At 38.5% G+C, this 11,170-nt stretch overlaps 1 protein-coding gene across 2 annotated transcripts; it reads left to right on the top strand.

Moving 5' to 3' along the window:
• The first annotated feature begins 1,540 nt into the window (after positions 1-1,540).
• Positions 1,541-11,170, top strand: LOC149500513 (katanin p60 ATPase-containing subunit A-like 2). 2 transcript variants are annotated; one of them, XM_089736316.1, is made up of 8 exons: positions 1,541-1,718; positions 5,936-6,100; positions 6,905-7,087; positions 7,501-7,706; positions 8,308-8,491; positions 9,283-9,479; positions 9,555-9,802; positions 10,094-11,170. In XM_089736316.1, exons 1-8 carry the CDS (start codon positions 1,692-1,694, stop codon positions 10,222-10,224), a joined length of 1,341 nt encoding a protein of 446 aa, XP_089592442.1. In that variant the 5' UTR covers positions 1,541-1,691; the 3' UTR covers positions 10,225-11,170. The 2 variants fall into 2 exon arrangements, with proteins under 2 accessions (XP_089592442.1, XP_089592443.1); XM_089736317.1 differs by lacking the exon at positions 1,541-1,718 and adding an exon at positions 3,887-4,411.

Below are 11,170 nucleotides of genomic sequence, written 5' to 3'. Positions count from 1 at the left end.
ACTTTGTATCCCTTTTACGAAAATTGCGCGGACGGAGTATGAAATTTTCACACTTATAGAGAATACAGAGAAGAAGTGCACAATGCTAATATTTTTTTAAAATAATGCATAAAAGATACATTAAATCAATAAAGAAAACATTACACACACTACATACCGCGTAGGTTATTTAAAATCTTACTCTATGATACCGCGTATTTGACGCACACACGCATGCATACTATTTATTGTCCAACTTTTGTTCTTGACGTCTGTGGTCAAATTGAGTATAGATTAAATATTGTTTGTCTTTGTTAATTTTTTTTTATAGTGTAGTCTTTGCGAAATTTGTGATTATAGAAGTATAAAATACAATCATAATATTGTACAAACTTACAATTCCAATTAATTATAGTCGAATTTCTACTACTGCGGGACCTCTAGTAAGATCAAAAATGTACACACACAGTTTCTGGTATAATGCGCTCTTTATTCACAGACCAAGAACACTAGTTTCTCTTGAACTAAAGGCCACGTAAAGCCAAAAAAACAATAATTGTCCTGGACTGACACTCTTTTACCATCTACAATAATATAACTTACAGTAATATAAATATGTCGGAGAAACCGCATTATTAAGACCATCGTCAGACATCATAGTTCAATTTTTTAGTCAGTCGACCGCTAGTAAAATGATTAAAAACAGCTAAAATCCCAAATCCGTGCCTGCTGCCTTCCACACTCGACTTCTTTAATTAAAGGAGATTTATATTAAAATCATAAATATGTAGGAAGTTTTAGAAAACAAAGAAAAAAGTTTCATTTCAATTTGTAAGGTATGCAACCCGTAAGGTTTGTTGTAAAATAATTAAAATAAATAAAGTTAAGGTAATTATCGGATTGCCAAATAGCAACACTGTTGGTGGGAGCAAAGACAGCAGTGGAGACGTGACATAATAAAAAAGGCGGTAGTCTGAAAAACGGAATAGAAAGCAGTGTATTCAGTAGTGAGCAGATATCTAAAGTCCTGTCCTGGTGAAACTAAAAAGGCCTTCGGGCCACCAGTAATCTTTCAATCATAAAAAAAAATCTAAGGATTGTACAAGTGGAGTTACAAATAAAGCAATATTCAGTGAACTATTGCAATCTGTGTATTTATTTACTGGCTTTGGAACTAGAGTCTTACAAACCGACGTATGCTTTTTTTTTCATTTCAGAGTTTCGTCGATTTCAAAAAGATCGAAGATAGCCAATGTTCCATATTCATGTTTACTTCAATCAGCGAGTACTTTGTAAATTAATTATTTAAGAGCGAGATCGGCTGATCTGTTGATACAGTTCTTCATTTATATTCCGACTGGAGTAACAAAGAATTAATTAATTCTAACGTTGCGACTTTATAGAGTTTTCGCGCTTAAATTTCATTTGACTTTTAACATTTTTTAGGTTAATGACACAAAAGTTGATAACGAGGTTCTTATAACCAATATTCATTGAATTTAATATATATTTTTTCATGATAGTTAGGTTATGTAAACCTGATCCCATGCTTATCCTGTTTCAGAACTCAAATGTTTGTGAAGCAAACGACAAACACTAAAATGTTGTCCGGGGAATGCAGTTAAGACATACACAAGGGGACCGACAATTGATTGAACGATTGAAAATCATCATGACCTACATGGGGCAATTTAACAAATTACTTCGTCTTCATGATAATCACCTTATCTTTGCCACCGGTGATTACTCCCTGAATCCTGATCACGCACGAGCCTGTCACCGTCGACGCCCTAGACACGTTCTTACGGATCCATCAGATCCAAAAACCCTTGCATTGGAACCCAAAAATCATTTAGCTCTAACACTAGGAGTACTCGTAGTTCACTGTTACTCACTGGTGGTAGGACCTCTTCACTGGTGGTAGGACCTCTTGTGAGTCCGCGCGGGTAGGTACCACCGCCCTGCCTATTTCTGCCGTGAAGCAGTAATGCGTTTCGGTTTGAAGGGCTTGGCAGCCGTCGTAACTATACTTGAGACCTTAGAACTTATATCTCGAGGTGGGTGGCGCATTTACGTTGTAGATGTCTATGGGCTCCAGTAACCACTTAACACCAGGTGGGCTGTGAGCTCGTCCATCCATCTAAGCAATAAAAAAAAAAAAAACTCGGTGTACTAGGAGTACCTACCTAAACATCAGCCCGCGGAGTTTCTCGCCGGATCTTCTCAGCGGGTTGCGATTCCGATCCGGTAGTAGATTCATTCGCGAAGCAATTGCTCTTGAGTTGTTAGGTCTCATTCGGAGGTGCTCGGGCAGTTGTTAGCAAATTCCACCCCTCCTGGCTGAGTCTTTGCTCGCCCACCTGCCCTGGTACAGCTGGAAAGGCCTCCGGGTCACCAGTAACTTCACAAACATAGAAAAAAATTTACTTCGCGGGATTTTTTTTAAAATGTTTAAATTATAAAAATACTCAAAATACATACTTTTTTAATAAATCATTTGAATAAAGGTATAACGTAGTATTGAGAAGGCATTAAGAGGTGTTTAGTACAGAAACTAATGGCGCGTAACAATAATTATCTTCAGAAACGCACGCAGTTAATTTAGTGGAAATAGTAAATACCGTAGCAGCATATTTTGCTTTTCGCCGAAGAATTCCAGCGCTGTTCAGTTATACTTCCTTTATTACTACAGTTTCAAATAGGCTTCGCTTTATTTAAAGTACATAAAATGAGTCGACTATTATCAGAGCCGGCAATGTGACTTTTGAACAATTATTGGTAAATCAGAAAAACGAATTATTGACTTTGTATTCCATTTGCAGTCACAAAACTCTTCTGAACGACATCTTAGATAAATAACAGGTTAAGTATTAACCTTTATTGAATGCAGGTTTTGAACCGTATTCTTTGAAGGAGACGGTTATATTCAAATCAATCTGTATTGACATATCAATAACATTTTTTTGTCCAAATGCACAGATTGCCACCTTTGATAATAGACGACTCAATTGCCTTATCTGGTGCACTTCGAAAGACCGTCCTGATTCTGTCCTCGCTCAATCAGTGAAGTCCGTCATTGTGTGCGTTGCCTCGCGTTTTTTTTCCAAGGCGGATGTAAGCAAAAATTTCATATATCGTTATCATACGAGTATGTATATCATCAAATGGTCATGAAACTAGTATTTAAGTCATGAATACAATTCAATAGTTTATGTGTCTTAATTATTTATTACTCTTAATATTTACATTAATGATGTGCATGAGGATTGACTCTAAATAAATATATTTCAATCATACTTCGATAGAGTTTGCTATTAATTTTACTTCGATGTTTCTAGTACCTACTGTACTTAATTTCAATAAAAGAATTCTAACAGTTTCATGACTATAATGTAGAAATGAAATCAGTAACTTATTTACAATGATGTTTTCGCTCTATTTATTTAAAATCTATACTAATATTATAAAGAGGAAAGATTTGTTTGTTTGTTAGTATTGAATAGGCTCCGAAACTACTGAACCGATTTGAAAAATTCTTTCACTGTTTGAAAGCTACACTATTCCCGAGTGACATAGGCTATAATCTTTTTTGAAAAAAAATAGGGATCCTTACTAAAACTCCAATAATGCAACCCGAGACGTAAATTTTTTTTCTAAAATATTCTTTACATCGCGTGCCCTGCGAAAACTATTGATGATAGAATAAAATAATGCAATATGACTTTGTAGAACACATTATTATTTACAAAAAGCATATGTCTAACTATTATAGTTATGCCGCAATAAGTGTTATTTTATTTTAAAAATAAAACAACGTCGTTGATTTTTTTATTAAAAACCCGAGCGGAGCCGGAGCGGGCCGCTAGTACGTTAATAAATATAATGTTCCTAACAATATATTGACGAGTAAAATAATTTAAACCAAACAAATATAGGTGTGTCGGCGCTATTTACACGTTTGAGCTCACAATACCGCGAGTTAATACGTAAATGAATATACAATTATTATTATTTGCTTCATTAATCCAGTCCTAACTGACGAACGTCGCAAATCGACCGCAACATCAAATGGGGTCAATGAATTATTTATACACATTCATAATGACCCTTTTGTATTCGTTCCGAACCTTCGTAGTCAAGTGACAAACATCCCTTGGTTACGGGGTTGTTAGACGTGTCTGACATTGATATTATGAGACAACAATTGATTCCTACAGAAACGTAGTGATTGCTTTTTCTTCAAATCCCGAAAAACTGTTTTGGTATTCTGACAAAAATTATTTATAGACCTATTTTAGTAAAAAACTCAAGTAACCTAATTAATCAAATAATTGAGAAACGATCGTGTCATCTTTGAGTGGTGCTCTAATATAATTAATTCGAGATGACGACTAATAATAGACCCATGAGCAAAATGAGAATGATCGAGTCGGTGAGTTTTACTTTGGTTTTATCTAAGTAGTGCGAAACTGTTTTATGTCAAAGGACTTTTTCAAAACGCTCTTGTTGGCTACTACCGGCTAATATTACTGTGGGCTATGAAGCATGTGATGTGAATGGAACAGCTGGAGGTAGCCGCTGTCACTTACCCATACCTTCTGATTAATGTCCCGATAATACGCTATCATCACCGCATCAGTGCAATAAAGAGATTATTTTACTAGCTATTTTCATAATTCTTTGGCTCCAAGGTGGTGGCGGCATTTATGTTTTTTTTTCCTACTTATGCTGATAGCCTTGAGAGGCTATTTCAGCTTCTCCTTGGCGTGTAGGTGAGCTCACGGAGCTCAAACCGAGAGTGTTGCTAACACAGGCCTTAGCAAAAGCAGTGCTTCGCAGAATCTATCACCGGATCGGAAACGCGACCCACTGAGAAGATCCGGCGAGAAACTTAGTGGGCTGTGTCTATGTGTTAATTCACTCGTCGAGCCCTTCGTCGTAAGCGACGGGTTCGACGAGGACGGTAACTGGTGCGTGTGGTACCTAAAAGCATCGTTAATGGATCGGGAGGATCCGTAATGATGTGTTTAGGGCGACGTCGACTGTTTACCATTCGGTACACAGGATCGGGTATGGCTTACGTTGTTGTTTATTCGGTAACTACTTGACACCAGGTGGCCCATGACCCTTAAAAAAAGAGAGCTACTTAATAAATGTTCATGATTGACCTCCACAGTGAAGGAACAGTATCGTGTAACAAAAATCAATCCTGCAAAATTATAATTTGCGTAATTATTGGTAGTAGGACGACTTCAGACTTGTGAGTTCGTACGGGTAGGTACCATAGATAATACACATAAAGTAGGTATGGTAGTACTGGGCATTCAACTTCGTATTTCAATTGATGTATTCTTATTAGGTTAGGACGTTTAATTATTGGTAGTAGGACCTCTTGTGAGTCCGCACGGGTAGGTACGACCACCCCAACTATATCTGCCGTGAAGCAGCAATGCATTTCGGTTTGAAGGGTGGGGGCAGCCGTTGTAACTATACTGAGACCTTAGAACTCATATCTCAACGTGGGTGGCGGCATCTACGTTATAAAAGTTTATGGGTTCTAGTTAGTAGGTTAGTAAAGATTAGTAAAGGTATCTAGGTTATAGTTCTAACACCAGGTGGGCTATGAGCTTGTCCATCCATATATTCAATAAAGAAAAGCGTTACAAAGCCCACATAGGTACTATTAACTTGTCTATTTCTGGCGAATATGAGTCTAGGTTTTCGGTTTCATGTTATACTCGGCGGTTGACCGAGTTCAGGAACGTAATGTGAGATCGCGTTATTTTGTCCATTTCTCCGATGAAGAAGTCACCTGATCAGGTGCTATCGAATTGAGAATTCGATCCTGTGTCTAAGATGGGTGGCTATCTGCTTCATACACGCAACCTCTGCTCGATTATATTCATGTTAACCATAAATAATTAAAAAAAATGTGTTTTCCAACGTTTTGTTACAGAAAGAAGCCTTATTCAGAGCAAGGAAACGTATACTCAAGTACATGGTTCTTGGCTATTTGAAGCAGGAGGGATATCTGCTAACAGCAGAGACTTTTAACACAGAAGCGAATCTTACAGGAGAGTATGAAGTCTGCGACAATATTGACTTGGATATTATACTCCAGGTGAAAATATTCGTTCAATATTGAATTTTGATACACAAGAATTCCATTACAATTGAGGCCGTCAGCGCAAAAGTGGCCTAAGCTTACCATAGTTAGTATGGAGATAATGAGGTTCGAATTTACCTTTACAATACTTCGTAGGCAAAAAAGTACGCGCTAAAATTATGTTTACAAAGATATCTATTATCTATGGATGAAACTACGGATAGGCCGATTTTGCATCAAAAATTATTATGTTTTAAATAAATTGCAATACATAAGCACGAATATGAATTGTGGGTTAGGTCACTTTTGCGCTGACGGCCTCCCAGAAGGTGGACCTGCGACTGCTGAAGGGTGCAAACACCCCCTGTGTCTGGCAGCGCAGGATCGGCTATTATGGTGAACTATATACTTCCAGCAGTGAACATCCGTGACAACAACAATCAGGTGATGATAACGATGCAAGCGATTTCGTTATTTAATTTTTTATTTTTTTTTATTGCTTAGATGGGTGGACGAGCTCAAAGCCCACCTGGTGTAAAGTGGTTACTGGAGTCCATGGACATCTACAACGTAAATGCGCCACCCACCTTGAGATATAAGTTCTAAGATCTCAGTATAGCTACAACGGCTGCCCATCCCTTCAAACCGAAACGCATTACTGCTTCACGGCAGAAATAGGCAGGGTGGTGGTACCCACCCGCGCGGACTCACAAGAGGTCCTACCACCAGAAGAATTAACTCCGTTCTTAACTTGTAAGCTTTGTGTTCTAAAAGTAAGTGTAACCGTAAAAGGAAATATCAATTTTAAAATGCCTACAGGATTATTGCAGCTATTATCTTATACGATTTAACAAGCAGCCCCAGTTCTGTCGTAAAGTGGAGGAGAAACCAGTACGTCCGCAGACCAGGAAGGTGAAGCCAGAACGAAGCCAAGTTCTCGATGTGGTCGAGAAAAATGATCTGGATTTGCCTTCTACTTTCACTGTGACAAGCTTACTGAAGGTAACATCGTCTTTTAATATGAATTTCAGGATGATGATAGCTTTAGAAATGCAACCCTAGCCCCCTCGAGATTACTTCCGTATCATACTTCCATTGTAGTAGAGTCTGCGCCTTACTATCTCTCATCTTAAATACTGATGATAAAGAGAGTTTTGATCATCTATGGGTAGAAGTCACCATTTTCCGTTTCCTCCTCGCAGTGTTCAGGATAACCGCTTCGCAATGCAACTGGTTATCTTTATCTAAAGCCTTAATATTCCTGGTGGTATTCACGGTTAGGTGCCTATGGGCTCCGGTAAGCATTTATTGTCAAAAAAATATACAGAAAAGATATTTAAATCTATTCATTGTTTGTAAATATTAGGCTGCGCTGTTATGTTGTTATTATCTAAATTCCTGTATTACCTCTTTAGGAGTTTTCAGAGATACAGAATACATCTACAGCTCTCGACAGGAAATCGTTATCCGGCTTCTTGACCAGCGCTGCTCCTGAAAAGAAGCAGTTGGCGGAGCTTCTATACCAAAATATTATCAGGAGTTCAGGAGTAACGTGGGACGATATTAAAGGCTTGAATTCCGCCAAGAGTTTGTTGATGGAGTCCGTCATATATCCTGTTAGGTTTGTTAAATACTTAAAGGTACCCAGTGCTAAATATAGACAAACAAAGTTCTTTTTCGTGGCCTGGTAGTATAATGCGGGATAATGCAATGTAGGAGGCGTTTATGAGTGATGCTGTTTATAGCTTGCTACCAATATATTGATTTTGCCAATAGGCTGGATAACAAGTGGTATTAAAACTAATTGATGATTCTTCATTAGTTAGACACTTCTTCTGGAAGGCATGTTGCGATCTACTACCTACCTAGCGGATGTCTTTGCTCGGATATGGTCACTGTAGCACCACTAAATACATATATTAGAGTAGTAAGTATCTACTATGAGGTATGAAAGTAATACACAATTACGAACTGTCTGGATATCAATCTGGAGATTAGAAAGTCCACCTACCTCCATTTCGACAGTAGCCTCAAATTAAACAAGTAGATTAGTGAGATTCATGGTGCTTAGAAACGGACTATTAATGTGACGTGGTGGAAAGTTTGTCCGATGGCTTGAAATTTACGAGTTAAAGATAATATTTCTTATTCAGTAAAATAACAGATTTATTTTCGGATTAGCACGTATTCATCATAGACTGACGGTCAATTCAATAACGCAGGTACCCGGACATGTTTACCGGGCTTCTCGAGCCCTGGCGAGGGGTACTGCTTCACGGTCCTCCAGGCACAGGCAAGACGCTGCTCGCGAAAGCAGTGGCCAGCGAAAGCTGCTGCACTTTCTTTAATATATCTTGCAGCACGATCGTTAACAAGTGGAGAGGCGAGTCTGAGAAGATTGTAAAGGTATTGTTGTTTGAGATGTGTGATTGATGTTTTCCTTTTGATAGGAAAAGTGGGTGTACCAGTCTAAAAACCGGAACACCAGACTGCTGCAGTAGATGGTGGTACTTAAGTACGTCAAGAGATCAAAATATGTACAGCCGGTATAACTATGCAAACTTGTGCAATCTGTGGGTTTTTATTAAAACTTGTTTTTACTGATCGTAGGGCGTTTTGTCTATCTCAGTCGCAACTATGCATTCAGATTTGAAGAGCGGGTCGGCCATTTTCTTTTGTCTGTTGACATACATGTAGGAACCGAATGGAGCGGTATAGAGCATGACTGAGTGAGAGAGATAAGAGATGTCGTGTTAGGAAGTAAGAAAGACGGCGAATGAATGCGGAACACATAGTTTTATTTTTTAAGTGAGAGGAGGGTAGTTAGTAGTTACCGGACGCGACGGCAGACAGACTCGGTGTAACTCTGAAGACGTAAGACGTTTATATTTTAGTTGCATAGATTTAGAAAGACGTAATAAAAATCAAGTTTGTGTGAAGTCATCAACTATTTTACTTCTTTTTTTTTTTCGGGCCGGGGGCCGAACCTCCTACGAGGTCCCCGCGCCAAGGGGGCGCGCGGGGTATGTGGGACTTGACCATCTGCAAGGTATATCAACTATTTTACTGGCCCAACTTGAATAGAAAACCCCACATACATGTTCAGAGGATGCATGTGGCCACCCACCTAAAAACCTTAGGTTTATACCAATTAAAATGAAGATCTAACTGAAGTAATTTTCGATTTAAATGTTTAGGTTTTATTCGAAATGGCATCGTACTACTCGCCTTCGATAATCTTCATTGATGAAGTGGAGACTCTGGCCTCGGATCGGTCTGCTGCTGGCGAGCACGAGGCTTCCCGGAGATTGAAGTCCCAACTTCTAACGGAACTGGACGGCATAAATGAGAGAGAAGGCATTGTATTTTTACTGGCCAATTCTAATATGCCTTGGTAATTATTGACTAAAGTGAATCTGAAAATAATACTTAATTAACCCGAAATGAAAAAATGGATTTGTTGTAATAGGGATTTGGATCCGGCTATGTTGAGACGTCTAGAAAAAAGGATTCACATTCCGCTGCCGGATGCAAAAACGCGCGAAGAGCTCTTCCGGAAGTTTCTGAATAGCAGAAACATCGAGCTGTATCCTAAGATGGATTATAATGAGTTAGCTTCGAAGACCGAAGGCTATTCGGGCAGCGACATTAAGCTGGTGTGTAAGGAGGCGCTGATGTCCACCGTGAGGAAATTGTTACCGAATTTGCCGGGAAACAGTACGTGTGAGATTTTTATTGTTATATGTCACTAGAGAAATGTCATAACTACATTTAAGTTTAAGCCTAAAGTACGTGTGAGTTTGAAGCGCCATTGCACGCTTAGCTGTAGGAAATTTAAGTCGGCGCTACTGTAGTCACTTTTAGATGCCATTAAGTGTTTTGTATTTAAACCTAAAATATATGTTAAGTGTGTTGCGCGTGTGAATTATTTTGCATTTTATCATTTCACTGAAAACCGCAGAATATTCTCTGTAATATTCTTTCAGGAAATTGTTTAAAATTTCGCAGCTGGCACCGGCAGTCGTAGAGACAGACTGGGCATCGATGATGTTCTAGTCGCTATCGAGAAAACGAAACCCGTGTCCAAAAACTTGGCGAACAAACACGAGAAGTGGCAGAACGAGATGGGCTGTTCTTAAACGTAATGAAAGCGAGACTGGTTCAGACGTATCTGTACGAAGTAGTTAGTACATTTAGAATTGAATTTTTAAAGAAAAATTAATTGGTTGTCTGTAAAATCGTCAGTAGCAGAACTATTCGAACTGCTAGCTCTGACGTCACGCGAGAAGAGACATAAATGTCACAAGCCAATGTTTGGGCCGATTGTGCCTCTCTATCTCTTTCTAGCGCTCTCGCTTACACGCTTAGGCTCAGACGGAACGTGACACTTTTCCGTGCGTGCAGCCGGTGTTCATCGATTTATACGATGTTATCACGTCAGAAACATTGTTGAATTGTATAAGTTTTTTGGCGATCGACGAGAAGAGCGTCTTGAGGGTTGCTAGTTGTTATTTTAAGGAAATTAGAAATGTCAGACTAAGTTCTCAAGGTATGACAATGGTATTACTTGCCTACTTGGGAATCTCTTAGAAGGGATGCGATCTAATTGTTTATAATATACATATTTTCTTGATAATTAACATCCTTCCAAAATTAGGATTATTGCCTCGTAATTCCGGCGTCTTCAAACATCTAACGAATACAACTTACGAGTCGAATAATATAAAATATATATACAAACTAACCAGTGCTTAGCGTTTAATTTTGAAACAAAATAACGGTGTATTTCTGTTCAAAAACTTTTCTTCATATTACCATTACGTCAGCAATATTTATAAATACATATTTATACTTTTTGGTACCGCAAGTAGATGCAAGTTAACGTAAAGAGCCACAGACTTGCCGCCTACAAACTAAGTGCGAGTTTTTGAACGTTCTCGATAACGTAAAAGTTAACTCAAATTTGCATGGAGTTGGAACGTTTGCCGCTAGGGGAGTTGTTGCCACACTGGTCATAAAATAAAACAGCGATATCTTTGTAACTTTTAATGACTCGTAAAATAAACATTTTTGATCTATACAAAA

The sequence above is a fragment of the Bombyx mandarina genome, chromosome 21, assembly GCF_030267445.1.
Source record: "Bombyx mandarina strain Sakado chromosome 21, ASM3026744v2".
Classification (NCBI taxonomy): Eukaryota; Metazoa; Arthropoda; class Insecta; order Lepidoptera; family Bombycidae; genus Bombyx; species Bombyx mandarina.
The sequence above is the reverse complement of the archived record's forward strand: the minus strand, read 5'-3'. Positions and strand labels throughout refer to the sequence as shown.

Bases quoted from the DNA above. Each gene is read 5' to 3' on its own strand.
- LOC149500513 (XM_089736317.1), top strand. From the start codon at position 4,364: ATGACGACTAATAATAGACCCATGAGCAAAATGAGAATGATCGAGTCG. The intron at 7,707-8,307 runs GTTTGTTAAATA...TCAATAACGCAG, and splicing joins TCCGTCATATATCCTGTTAG to GTACCCGGACATGTTTACCG. The intron at 9,803-10,093 runs GTACGTGTGAGA...AAAATTTCGCAG, and splicing joins ACCGAATTTGCCGGGAAACA to CTGGCACCGGCAGTCGTAGA.